General features: G+C 32.0%; 1 protein-coding gene across 5 annotated transcripts in view; it reads right to left on the bottom strand.

The window, feature by feature from the left end:
- Window positions 1-13,477, bottom strand: part of LOC149475340 (fasciclin-3-like) — a 98,267-nt gene that overhangs the window by 19,650 nt on the left and 65,140 nt on the right. For all 5 annotated transcript variants that reach the window (XM_089713433.1, XM_089713434.1, XM_089713431.1 and 2 more), the window contains exons 3-9: window positions 4,140-4,236; window positions 3,431-3,512; window positions 3,150-3,273; window positions 2,371-2,493; window positions 1,838-2,029; window positions 1,155-1,345; window positions 364-505 (exon numbers count right to left, since the gene is read on the bottom strand). In XM_089713433.1, coding sequence (XP_089569559.1) covers window positions 364-505; window positions 1,155-1,345; window positions 1,838-2,029; window positions 2,371-2,493; window positions 3,150-3,273; window positions 3,431-3,512; window positions 4,140-4,236 — 951 coding nt within the window. The remainder of the gene's footprint in view (window positions 1-363; window positions 506-1,154; window positions 1,346-1,837; window positions 2,030-2,370; window positions 2,494-3,149; window positions 3,274-3,430; window positions 3,513-4,139; window positions 4,237-13,477) is intronic.

Below are 13,477 nucleotides of genomic sequence, written 5' to 3' on the forward strand. Positions count from 1 at the left end.
TTTAATTATTAAAGTGAAACTTTTATTACATCGTCTCAAACTGTTTGGTCTGTGTACCGCATGTCGCGTGTATCGCGGCTGCCGAGTAGGTATACCTACTCGGCAGCCGACCGTCACGCGACATGCGCTACACAAAGCAGTGTTCGGAACCGTACGAACAGTTTCACTTTTTCCATGGTTTCATAAAACCACACAACATTTTTTTTAAGTACCTACGGCCTACCCAAAATTTTATGAAAAATAACTACCTTTAGAGACTTATTTTATAAGTTTTTTTTTATGAGGTAATCGATTAAACTGCTTATAATATTTTTTTAAACATAGGTTTATTATTATATAAAATATCTAAAAATAAATACATACCCGCAGGTTCGTCCATAGTGCTCAATCTTAACGAAAACTCCTCTCTACCGAGATCATTGCTAACTCGAAGATAGTAAGTCCTATCCACATCTTCTTTAGCCACTTGACTTAATACTAGCGTTATGTTGTAGAAGCCAGTGCCCTGGAATAGTGAACACATTCAACATTTTTATAACATTTAAATAAATTAATAAAAAAAAGACGTGTGTCACTCGGGGACTGCCGCGGTAAAGCTATTGCATGCTATGCTTTCAAGCCACACCTCCGCGCCCGTCCCCGTGGGGAGCGTGAGGTTTTTCGTTACGGAATTTCTGGATTCGGTCCCCGCGCTCAAGGCCCGCGATAGAAGCTATGCAATAGCTTAAAATAAATAATTTATTTCACATAATAATTTTACATATCAAAGTGAGCCCAGTGTAATAAGAATAAATAAGATTATTTTAAAGACCTTTACTATACAGGGTTGAAATTTTATGAAAGCAAAATAATTTTAGAATAACAAAATTTTCTGGACGGAAACATTCCTTAATTTTTAAAATAAATAAAATAAAGATTTTTAAAAAATAATTAAAAATTATAAAGATAACGTGCAGTGTGAGTGTGTTGTATGTTAGTGTGAGTGTGTTGTATGTCAGTGTGAGTTTATACATGTCAGTGCGAGTGCGAGTGTTGGAATACGAATCCTCTTCGCTGCGGGGGCGGATTAAATCGTACGGTTACGTTTATTGAGAGTTTTAGTGTGAGTGTGTTATTGACAGTGACTGTGAGTTGTGAGTGTGAGTTGAACTCACCAAGTGCACAGGCTCAAGAGCAGCGATGGACGCGTCTTCATTCCTCTGCGGTGCATTTAGAACCAGATCTCCAACTGTCCATTGCGCTTCGGGGGGAGGGTTCGATCTTACGGTTACGTTTAAACGACCCTCTGTGCCGATTTTAAGTCCGAATATTGTGAGCGGACCGGGTTCTGTGCGTTTTGGTGGGTCTGAAAGAGAAATATGATAAGAACGTTTAATTTTCTCAAGAAGGAAGTAGATAATATTCTGGTTGTTTGCGTGAGGTAAAGAAGAAAGTAATAAAATATGAACAAAGCCAATTAAATAAGTTGTGTAAGCTTAAAGCAATATGAGCACACCATATTATCTAGAAAAGTTTGTTAATTTTTAAATTAAGCACAGAAATTACGAACTGTTTCGGAAAATGATTTTATCTAAGTCATTAAGGGCTGATTTTTCAATCCTTGGTTAAAACTTATTCATCGAATAACGTATTAAACTACCATTTCAAAAATATATTATATTTGTCCGTATTTGACAGTTTACAGGTGACATTTTAAAATGTTCGTGTAATACTTTATTGGACGGATAAATTTTAACCAACGATTGAAAAATCGGCCCTTAAACATATAGATAAGTTACAATTCTAAAACTCACAATACAACCCAAAAACTCACAACACAAATGAACAAATAACTCACAATATACAACCAGTTGCCTCGCGGCTTCTCTCGGGTTATCCAACGCTTCGTGTTCCGATCTACACATCAATCGTTTTCCATTGTCATCAGCACTTAGATTCATTGTTATGTTTTGGCTTATTGTTTCTAGGTCTAAACCTGGTTCAGATGATATTATGGGTTGGTGCACGCCGGTTAGGATTTGGATGTCGTCTGTAATAATAAACATATAAATTATTCGTAGGTTCACAATATATGATGGAATAATAAGTTTATTTTTATCAACTTGCCAATATTAAATACTTCAACACTAACAGGATATTTATTTATTTAAGTTTTCTATTATAACTTATATAAAATATAATGTAAAAATCTTCAAAAAGTTTAAATATTTCTTGAAATTATATTTTACTCTTAGACAAATAAAAGTATTTACTTTTGTTGGAACATGGACTATTTATAGAATTGTGTAAATTGAAATAGTTATACATAAAGCAACTTAAACATAATAAACTATAACTTTAAATGACATAATAGACATTAATTCAACTTACCCAAGAACCAAGTGATCTTAGCAGCGGGTCTTCCATTGGGGACAATGCACTGGGCCATAAGAATGTCCCCCTCTTTAAAGTTGGACTGTGGGGGTGAAATCAGTTGCGGGTTGCCGGGGGGTTCTAGAGGGTTGAAAGATAAATTATTAGTTTGGAAAAATACTTAAAAACTACAAAATACAAATATGTATTGATATGTATGAATGAAATATGTAAATGCAATTTAGTTAATGAATTATTAATTTGTAATACATACACATACATGTATTACATACATGTACTAATTAGTTACATTTTTTATTGTGTATAAACAATTAAATAATAATACATCATAACATGAATTACTAAACTGTACATTTTTATATGAATTAATGAATAAATTATAATATAAACAAATGAATGAACAACTCACTAGCAACCACCCTCATGGTAGCTGAATATTCTGGCTTCATAGTATGTACCATATACATCAATTAATCAATACCTCATTCATTAATTATATATCAGTTCAGCAAGCAAATTGAATGTTTTACAGGATAACTTACTGCATAAATGAATTAATAAATAAATTATCCTATAAATTAATGAACAACTCATTTGCAACCACTATTCTCAGGGTAGCATGAATAACTTTGGCCTGATAAATTAATCTATAAGGACCTATAGTATGTCTATAGGTATATGAATGAATGAATAAATGATCCTGTAAATGAATGTATTGTAAATGTAATGTGAATAAATGAATATTTTTAATATTAATAAATGAATGAACAACTCACTCGCAACAACCAATCGCATGGTAGCTGTAACTTCGATACTCCCACTCTGTGGAGGAAGCAAACAGGATATGTTTCCGTTCCATTCTTCTTTTATGTGTTTGATGTGCGCTCCACACTCGCCGAACTGTAATTGGAGAAGAGTTACATTAGAATTTGTTTAGCCGTTGGCGTGGGAAGAAATTGTAATATGATTCGGGGATCAATAATAATGTATTGAATTTGTTAATTATGAAGTGTAATATGAGCTATGAATGAAAAGTTAACGTTTAAAAATTATATACCTTAAGTCCTTGTCCGGAATACACCACTTCTTCATCTTGATTAGTTGGTATCAGTCTATATGATGTGGTGCCCACTGTCATTCTGAAATTGAAAAAATATAAACTGTATAACTGATATCGCTTATTTATTTATTTTTTGCTGTTTGGGTATTTTTATGAAGCTTCATCTGCACAATTATTTTGTACTAACTTCCGCCCGTGACTCCGTCCGCGCGGATGTCCGTCTTCGCGTGGATGGTTTATTTCTCCATTTTGAGTAACTCTGACAATGACATCTTATAAAAAAAGAACTCCACTGCGGGTAACGCAACGTGTGTTCGCGGTTCTACAGAATAACGTCTATGGATAAAACTGAAAAATTAAGATTTATTTTTTTTCCACGTATTTTTCCAGGATAAAAAGTATCCTATTTTATGCCCAGGATAATAAAGTATAATTATACCAAGTTTCATCGAAATCGAACCGTTAGTTTTCACGTGATGTCAGCATATACAGACAGACAGACAACAATTTTTTAGTTACATATTTGGGTTTGGTATCGATCCAGTAACACCCCCTGCTAAATTGCTAGTGCTATTTATTTTTTCAATATTTTCAATGTACAGAATTGACCCTTCTACAGATTTATTATATGTATAGATTTACATGCCCATCATTAAAAACATATACCTCTAAACCTGTTTTAAATCAAGATTTAAATGTAACTTACCGACACGAGTCTATAGGGTATGGCACTTTACATAGTACAGTGAGGTCATCGCCCACTCTCCTCACAGCCTCCCGGGGGGTGATGTCTACGGTTTGAGCTGGAAAGAGAGAAATAATGTATTACTTCGTTATTTGTTTTTTTTTTTATAAAATTGACAAAAAGAAAACCTTATAAAAGTTGCATTAGAGGGGGCAATATACAGTGTTGACTCATCATTTAGTAATGATATCTTCCTGGCAATAATTATAATATGAATTACAAAAATAATATACTCCAAATAAATTAGATGATTTCCGTTTTATTATACAAAAATGAATATTGCTTACCACTTACATATGGTGTTTTTTTACAACAACATCATAAGTTTTTTTAAAGTGAAACTTTTATTTCATCGTCTCAAACTTTTTGCTCTGTGTAGCGTATGTCGCGTGACGGTCGAACCGTACAATAATTATCGTACAAATATGATAATTTTGTGCCTAAGTTTCACTTTTACCGTGGTTTCATAAAACCACACAACATTTTCTATTTATTCTACCCTCTTTTTATAATAAATCCTACATCCTACATGTACATACGTATTGCATCCTACTTTATTTAAATTTCACATAAGCTTAGTGACATTTTCTATACAAACATATATCTTATACTTGTACTATGTACCTCATCTTCAATACATTATATTTCTTGCTATATATTTATTTTATTAAACCAATCACCAGTTAAATAGAATATCTCACAAATACAGTTACAAATCACTCGCTCGACTGGCGCGTACCGGATTGGACCGGCTCAATCCGGTTATATCCGGTGCAAGGCGGATAAGTTCAGTTCAATGTACAGCGTTAGAGTTATTTATTGCACGCCTCATAAGCGAAGCGTTGAGGTGGGTACTACTGTCACTTCGCGCAAAACATCTGATTTTTCAAACTTAAAATGTCTTTATGTATCATACATTGCACTTGTAAGATAATACATACACACACATATTAAGAAAAAACACTATTTTTAACGTTCATGATATTTTTGATGTCATTTTTGTTATTTAAACTAGTTAAAAAACAGTTTAAAAAAGTTCTGTCTTGGACGTCCGTGTGTCTGTATGTGCGGATCCTTTTTCTTGTTAACACGATAGCGACCGAAATACTTTACTAATCGAGTCTTTTTTTTTCTCTTACGCTTGAGTATGCTCAGGAATAGAACCCTTTCTTTTTTCAGGGTCTGATTCGATGTGGTTTAATTGTTATTAAATAAACAAAAATAATAATTAATAAATATTTATTTAAAAAAAATTATGAGGCGTGCACTTTTGGATTTTCCAAATTATTTATTTTTATGCAGAATTTTGTATAAAATGTTTTTTAGACTTCATGTAGAACAGAGAATTTTGATGTATTTTTATATAGAAGAAGTTATTAAGATTTTAACAGATTTTAAACGTGATTTATTCATTACATTATTTTCCCGACGTTTCGCACGTTTTGCGTTTAAGAGGATTACAAGAGCTAGCTGAAATTGAGTGACTCGCGCACACATTAACACAATCGACGACGGCTGATGGAGATCACGCCGGAGTATTGTACTAGATGGCGCCACAGCGACCGCGACGTGAAAATAAGCTATACAACCTAAGAAACAACTAGAGGAGACAATTTGTTTATTTTTGATTTGTTGTATTACTTGGATAATAAGGATATGGGTGATTAAGTAAAACTAAATCAATGATACTTATATTTTTTTTATTATTTGAAATATGCGATCGAAAAAAAAAACATATTTTAATCGTATTACCTATATACATACTTTGAAAATTACCTGTGTACTATTATAATATGCTTCTTCTAGTACTTGCTTAGATGAATTTGGACTTGAATCAATAACTTCACATTCATGATCAGTAAGTATGGTACAGGTAAATTAGTTTGGAGAAATTTTTGCGTTTGTAGTAGTGTATGGTCAGCAAATAAAAAAAACAACATTTTATTTTTAGTTTTTATCCTACTAATATTATAAATGCGAAAGTTTGTATGGATGTATGGATGTATGGATGTATGGATGTATGGATGTATGGATGTTTGTTACTCTTTCACGTAAAAACTACTGAACCGATTACAATGAAATTTAGCACACATATAGAGGGTAACTTGGTTAACACATAGGATAGTTTTTATCCCGGAAATCCCACGGGAACGGGAACTATGCGGGTTTTCCTTTGCAAACGCGGGCGAAGCCGCGGGCGGAAATCTAGTTATATATATAAATATGGGATTTTAAATTAAACTATATGTGTTTCTCCTCTGAAAAAGATGAGACTTTATTTTAATATTTGCACATTTAACATACCTACGTATAACTTTTACATTAACAATTAACAATATAAAGTTAAAACACTTACACACAAATTAAACACTTCAACAAATATTATAACAATAATAACAAATACATAATAACAACAATCAACAAATACAAAATTTAACAATGAAACTACGTAATAATTATAACTTTTGAATAAAATATGTGCTTTATGTTCTAACGGTACCAAACTACCAAGCGACTGACGAAAGACTGCACGTGGCACCTGCGGACAGCGTAAACTGGTTTATTTTGGTTTTGTGCGTGTTTCCACTTTCCACTATCAAGTGACGATTTATTTATTTGTTTTGTTTCGTAATTATTAAAGTGAAACTTTTATTACATCGTCTCAAACTTTTTGGTCTGTGTAGCGCATGTCGCGTACGTATCGCGGCTAGATACCTACTCGGCAGCCGACCGTCACGCGACATGCGCTACACAAAGCAGTGTTCGGAACCGTTCGAACAGTTTCACTTTTACCGTGGTTTCATAAAACCACACAACATTTTTTATGGTCAAATAATATTAATAACGAAACAAATTATTTATTTATATTATTTACGATATTACGATATTTTATTGTTTCACGGTAGTCGCCTTGTCGTTTGCTCAAGGACGTGAAATGTAATGATATATTTTAATTTATAAAGTCAAAACCATTTTCTTTCAAATAAAAACTTGTTTTTATTGAAAACAACAATCAGAGTGTTGCTAGGAATAAGTATAAAATTAAATAGTAATGTTAGGATATCGAAACATTTTTGTAAAGGCCTGAACGATATAGTGGAAACGCGCTCTAAGATCTGAGTAATATACACACAATGAATTAGTTTTATAATACTTTTTAATTTTTAGTGTTTAATTTAAATAGACATTTATAATGTGGTGCTCATTTTTTTTTTTGTAATAAAATTATCCTGCTAACGCTATTGTATTTTCGTTGTTTTATTTCAAGTAAACACCCATACAATTTTGTCACGAGCCGCCTCTGTAATATATAAATATCACTAAACATAATATGTATCACTAAAATGCTCTTACCTATAGTACTTGCTCTGTGGCTCTTACCTTTTACTACCATATATATCGTTCAGATTTGCGTTTGATTTATATGAACGTTTTTAGTCCTCTTGACGGGTTTTGTTTTATTTCCCATACTTAATATTAACAAAAAATTACAAAATTACAAATAATCAGTTTTATAGTAAGGAAAATGGATTCTAAAAATAATTTAACAACAAAAACAAACAATTCTGGCGGGAAAAAATCAGGGAAACAAGCGACACGTCCATCTAGTAACAGGCCTCGGCCGGTAGTGTCGGTACACAGGCGTTCACGCACACATGCGTACGTTTTTGGTTTGGGAATAAGAATTTGCGATTAAGGGTGCACTCACACACATCAGTCACCGTCACGGCACGTCACCGGACAGGATTAAAAAAAAATATGTATCAATAGTTCTAGTATGACTCTGTTCCCACACGACAGTCGCCGGCACGAAATCTATCAGTGACGTCCCCGGTCAGGCACGTCAAATAATCTTTCCATACATGTTTCATACTTTTATCCCCACTCACCCGGTGCCGTCACGTCTCAGTTCAGTCAGCGTCGTGCTACCGTCAATTGCTACATGTTCTCTAGCGTGACACACGTCTAATCACTGACTAACCTGATGTATGTGTTCAATGATTCAGTCAAACCGGCGACGTGACTGACGGACAACATGACGGTGACTGGTGTTTGTGGATACGTACACAAACCGTCACCGATCAGTCATCGGTGACTTGACGGTGACTGATGTGTGTGAGTGCACCCTTACTCGAAATCTATTGATTGGACTAAAAAAATAAAACGACATTATTTTAGTATGTTGCTTGTACAATTATTTGCCGTAAAAACAGAATGATTGCATGTAGTTTAGTATGGTTTTTAAGCATCAAAAGATTTTTTTAGAGGTATCTTTGTGATTTTTTTCTATCGAGTGAAATAATTTGTATTGTGTTTTCAGCACGATATCTTACTAGTATATATCCTGAAGAATATCATATATTTTTCTGAGATTTTTTACTACAGTTAATCATATACTTTAAAGCATTATAAAACTCGAGTTTTGCCTCGTTTAGCTCTTCTAAGCCCCTTAAATCTTTAATTTCTAAATGTATAATACTCGCGTAAAATCAAATAGTAGGAAATACTAAGTTAAGGTAACTGTAACAGTCAATCTGTTTGTTCGTTCTATTTAGGGCTGATTTTTCAATCCTTGGATAAAACTTATTCGTCGAATCGAATAATGTATAAAACTACCATTTTAAAAACGTATTCTTATTGTCCGTATTTGACAGTTTACGTGACATTTTAATATTATCGTGTAATACTTTATTGGACGGATAAGTTTTAACCAAGCATTGAAAAATCGGCCCTTAAATGAATATAACTATTTGTATCAGACTTTAAACGTCAGATAGCTGATGTTTATAAGACCTATTAATTATTATCTTATCTTAATCCTATATGTATAAGAAAAAAAAACTAGGATCGTTAGTGTCTCATTTGACAGTGTTCAAAGATTTAAAAAAAAAACACAATATAAATCAGTTAATTCTTTCTTACTTCAATTTAATATACCATTTTAATTTTTACACAACGCAGCTACAACTTGCGTTTTTAAACTGCCAACAAAATTAAACGGGACAAAAGAATTTCTTTTAACCAAAAGCAATTTAGTATTGTTCCAACATCTCCAACGGTTGCAATGCCTCGGAATTTTGTAAAACCTGGGATATTACATTCTACCTGTTTGAAATAAACAGGAGATTTTTCAGTTAGGTTATATATTATTATTTACTAGCGGTCCGCCCAGGCTTCGTCCGTGTTTGTTTGTTTGAACGCGCTAATCTCGGGAACTACTGGTCCGATTTGAAAAATTCTTTCGGTGTTAGATAGCCCATTTATCGAGGAAGGCTATATATCATCGCGCTAAGACCAACAGGAGCGGAGCAATGCGGGTGAAACCGCGGGGAACAGCTAGTTACTTTTATAAAAATCTTAAATAATTTTTACGAGAGTAAAAACCCAAATTGACCAATAAATAATTATGTATTATATTGATTTTATTTTATTTATTAGTACATAATATAACAAATGGAAACCTACTAACACACGAGACAATTGACTACGCCTGTATGACTTCATGCAATCAACTTAATATAGAACAGGGAAATGCGTGGAGTCGCTGTTGTGTTGTATTTTTTTCAGAAAAATTTGGACTTTGGACTTATAGGAAAGGTACCTACTGTGATTCCATGTGAAGTTCATGTAAATGGTCTTAATATATATTTATATTATATATTACATATGTCAAAGGTTGTATTATATTTAAAACAACCTTCGATATATGTTTTAATTCACTCTGTTGCAAAAGTACTGCAGATTTTAATGGTCTGGTTGATTATAAGGATATTGATCATATAAAATACATTAATATTCGGTCTTTATGAAATCTGTTTCATAAACACTAACGCAAGATATATTTCAAATTTAAATTTGAATTAACAAATTTTGGTGTTTATTTTTCAACACTAAAAAAGTGCATCAAGTCATCTCCACACATTTCTCTGTTCCATCCTTTCTGTTTACAAAATTGACATTATTAGAAGTTATGTAGGACACAGAAACCATTCGTGAGTTTATTCTCAATGACCTGACATTTTAAATACTTAAGAGTTTATTAAATAGTCTATGATCCGGGATTAAATAATACCCTCATCTGTTAATAAGTTAAAAACAATTTTTTATAGAATCAATGTTATATGAATTTATATAAAAACAACCTCCGACATTAATATTCATTAATTAATTAACAAATAATCTGTTTATTTATATGGTAATTACATATGATAAAAAAATAACGGCGTCGAATACTAAACATGTTTCAATAATGTATGTTAGTGAACTTAGCAGATCATTTTTAGCAGTTCAAAAAAAAAATGTGAGTTCTTATCGCGTGAAGTTGAGTTCTACAGTTCCTGATACTTTTTAGAAATAGTTCTGGCGTTTTTACCTTAAAAAACGACATTTGAAAAAATAATCTGCCAACTTCCCGTAGCAGATAATTTTTAGCAGATCAAAAAAAAAAATGTGAGTTCTTATCGCGTGCAGTTGAGTTCTACAGTTCCTGATAAATTATTTGAAAAAATAATGTTTGGCTATCTATTAAAAGCTGATTCAGTTAAAGATAAATAATATGTAGGTATAAATAAAAAATATCATCTGATCTTAGACTACAGAGCCTACATCGTCATTTAAGTACAACTTACATGTATTAAGTTAATTATATTAACATTTCACTTCCGTTGAAACTAAATAGCCTTTTTTATAGCCAAGCTTTCTTTTATTCTGGGAATTATTAGAACTGGTTTAGCAATTTTAGATGTCGCAATAAAATTGACATTAAAATATTGCTCTTTGTACCATTAATAAACAAATTTGTGTTATGATTTATCTGGTGTTTAATCAAAAATAAATTATCCTAGTTTAACTATCCTATGCCTGATCTAAATTTCACCAAAAACGATACAATCAAAAATTTATTAAGTAGTTAACAACCAAACATTCAAACTATAATTAATTTGAAAGAAATGCCTATTCAAATTAATATTTTTTTTACATAAATAAGAGTTTCAATGTGAATTTCTAATTAATTACATTACTGAGATATGAAATCTACAACCATATGTAAAATATATCTTACATACCAAACTACAATAGACAAACAAAACAACTTCAAGTTTATATTATTAACCGACTTCAAAAAAAAGGAGGAGGTTATCAATTCGGCCGGTATGTTTTTTTTTTTTTTTATGTATGTACACCGATTACTCCGTGGTTTCTGAACCGATTTATGTGATTCTTTTTGTGTTCGATGCGGGATGGTGTCGAATTGGTCCCATAAAAATTTTATTCGGATAGGCCCAGTAGTTTTTATTTTATGAGCATTTTTGTCTGTATTTGTAAATGTTGCAAGTGCAAGTTTGAAGTCGGTTGTTTTTAACGCAGTTATTCCATACAAATATATTGTCAATAGAAAGTCCATTGATACTTATTTATTCATGCACAACCCTAGTTACAAATTGCGAGGGTTGCCACAATGCGAATAATTATTACAAATGATATATCTATATTATCTATACACAGGGGAATATCTATTTGATTATATCTACGAAATTATAAGAAAGTATATTGCAGTTTGTATTTAGGGTACAATTGATGAAGAAAAATGTATTATTGTACAATATCATAAGCTAGTTAGGTTAAAAGAACTCTATTATTATTAGTTTGTTTATAAGTTTTAGACTACCTACTAAAAATCACAAAAGTTTCGTAAAAAATAGACGGCATAATAAATCAATAAACCTACCAACTCTACTAATATAATATGAGAACGTGAATTTTATTCATTGATATAAAAACTGTTTAATTTATAGAGCTAGTCTCGGCTAAGGAAATAGTCTATTTTTGGAAGTGAAGATCAAAATAATTGAAATAAAGTAACTTTATATCTGCAGTGAATATTAATGAAGCCCTTATTTTCTTTAATAAGAAAAGCGAATATTATCGTGGTAATTATACCCAACCATCAATTTATTCTTACATTTTGAATATAATTAAAAAACTCGAAAGCGACACCCCTAATTACGAGGGTTGAACAAAGTGGTTATATTGAGTGGTAACGACTAACGATATAGGGTAGGCATTAGGGTAATGAGTCCCTTGGGGCGTATTGTTAAAATATATTTACTAGTTCTGCACGTGGTTTTGCTTGCGTTGGTATAGAATAAATACACAAAGAATTATACGAATTCGACATAAATCTTTTCACATATGCCAGTTTGAAATAAAAATAAAACTTGCTTATTTTCTATATTTATTAGTCAAATCTAAAAGTATCCATCACTAGCTTTCCGCCTGCGGCTTCGCCCGCGTTTTCAAAAAAAAACCCGCATAGTTCCCGTTCCCGTGGGATTTCCGGGATAAAACCTATCCTATGTCACTCAGAAATGATGTAGCTTTCCAACAGTGAAAGAATTTTTCAAATCTGCCAAGTAGTTTCGGAGCCTATTCAATTCATACAAACAAACAAACAAACAAAAAATCAAACCTTTCCTCTTTATAATATTTGTATAGATTACTTGAGTTTTTGTTACATAATAGAAAATTACATAAAATAGAGAAATTATTGACGCGAAATATTAAGTCTTCAACATATAAATTTCTTTAAAACCTAATTAGTAGTTTATCAAGGAAGGATGATTAACCATTTCCATTTTAAAGACTAATTGAAGTGAAACTTCTTTATCGGGGTTGGAAAAAAATTTAGTGTAACATTTTTTCGTTACGCGTGTCATTTTTCCGTTACGCGCCATCTTTTTCTTATCCCTACCACGCGTGATTCGACGTATTTCTGTAAAGTTGCATATAGTAAATTATTTTTAGAAAAATAAGGTACACGCACACATTTTTTTTAAGTAGGTATCCATTTTTCGCATATTCTAACAACTTATTCCTTGTTAAAAAAGCTAATTATTCTGAAATATAATTACAACGCCTTTGACCAAAATCAACTAAAACTAATGTATGCATTAATATTCAACCCAAGTAGTTTTACATATAAATTGAGTTCTCCTTTGATAAAACTTTAACATAGATATTAATATTCATTTATATTTGTGCAAATTTGTTTGTGTGTGTTTTTAGGTAGGAGCGACCTTTATTAAAGGTACTAGGGTACCATACTTGTGGCTTGTAAAATTGGTGTATTTTTATTAGATTTACTAGCGGTCCGCCCCGGCTTCGCCCGTGGTACATACTATTTACGTTTTCTCTACATAAGAACCATCCTCGTACTTCAAGGAATATAATAAAAAAAGAATTATCGAAATTGGTTCAGCCGTTCTCGAGTTATGCGCTTACCAACACATTTTGCGACT

This window comes from Colias philodice, chromosome 30 (assembly GCF_061535455.1).
Source record: "Colias philodice isolate Cphi_HAF_F1 chromosome 30, ilColPhil1 Martin Lab GWU primary, whole genome shotgun sequence".
In the NCBI taxonomy this organism is placed as follows: domain Eukaryota; kingdom Metazoa; phylum Arthropoda; class Insecta; order Lepidoptera; family Pieridae; genus Colias; species Colias philodice.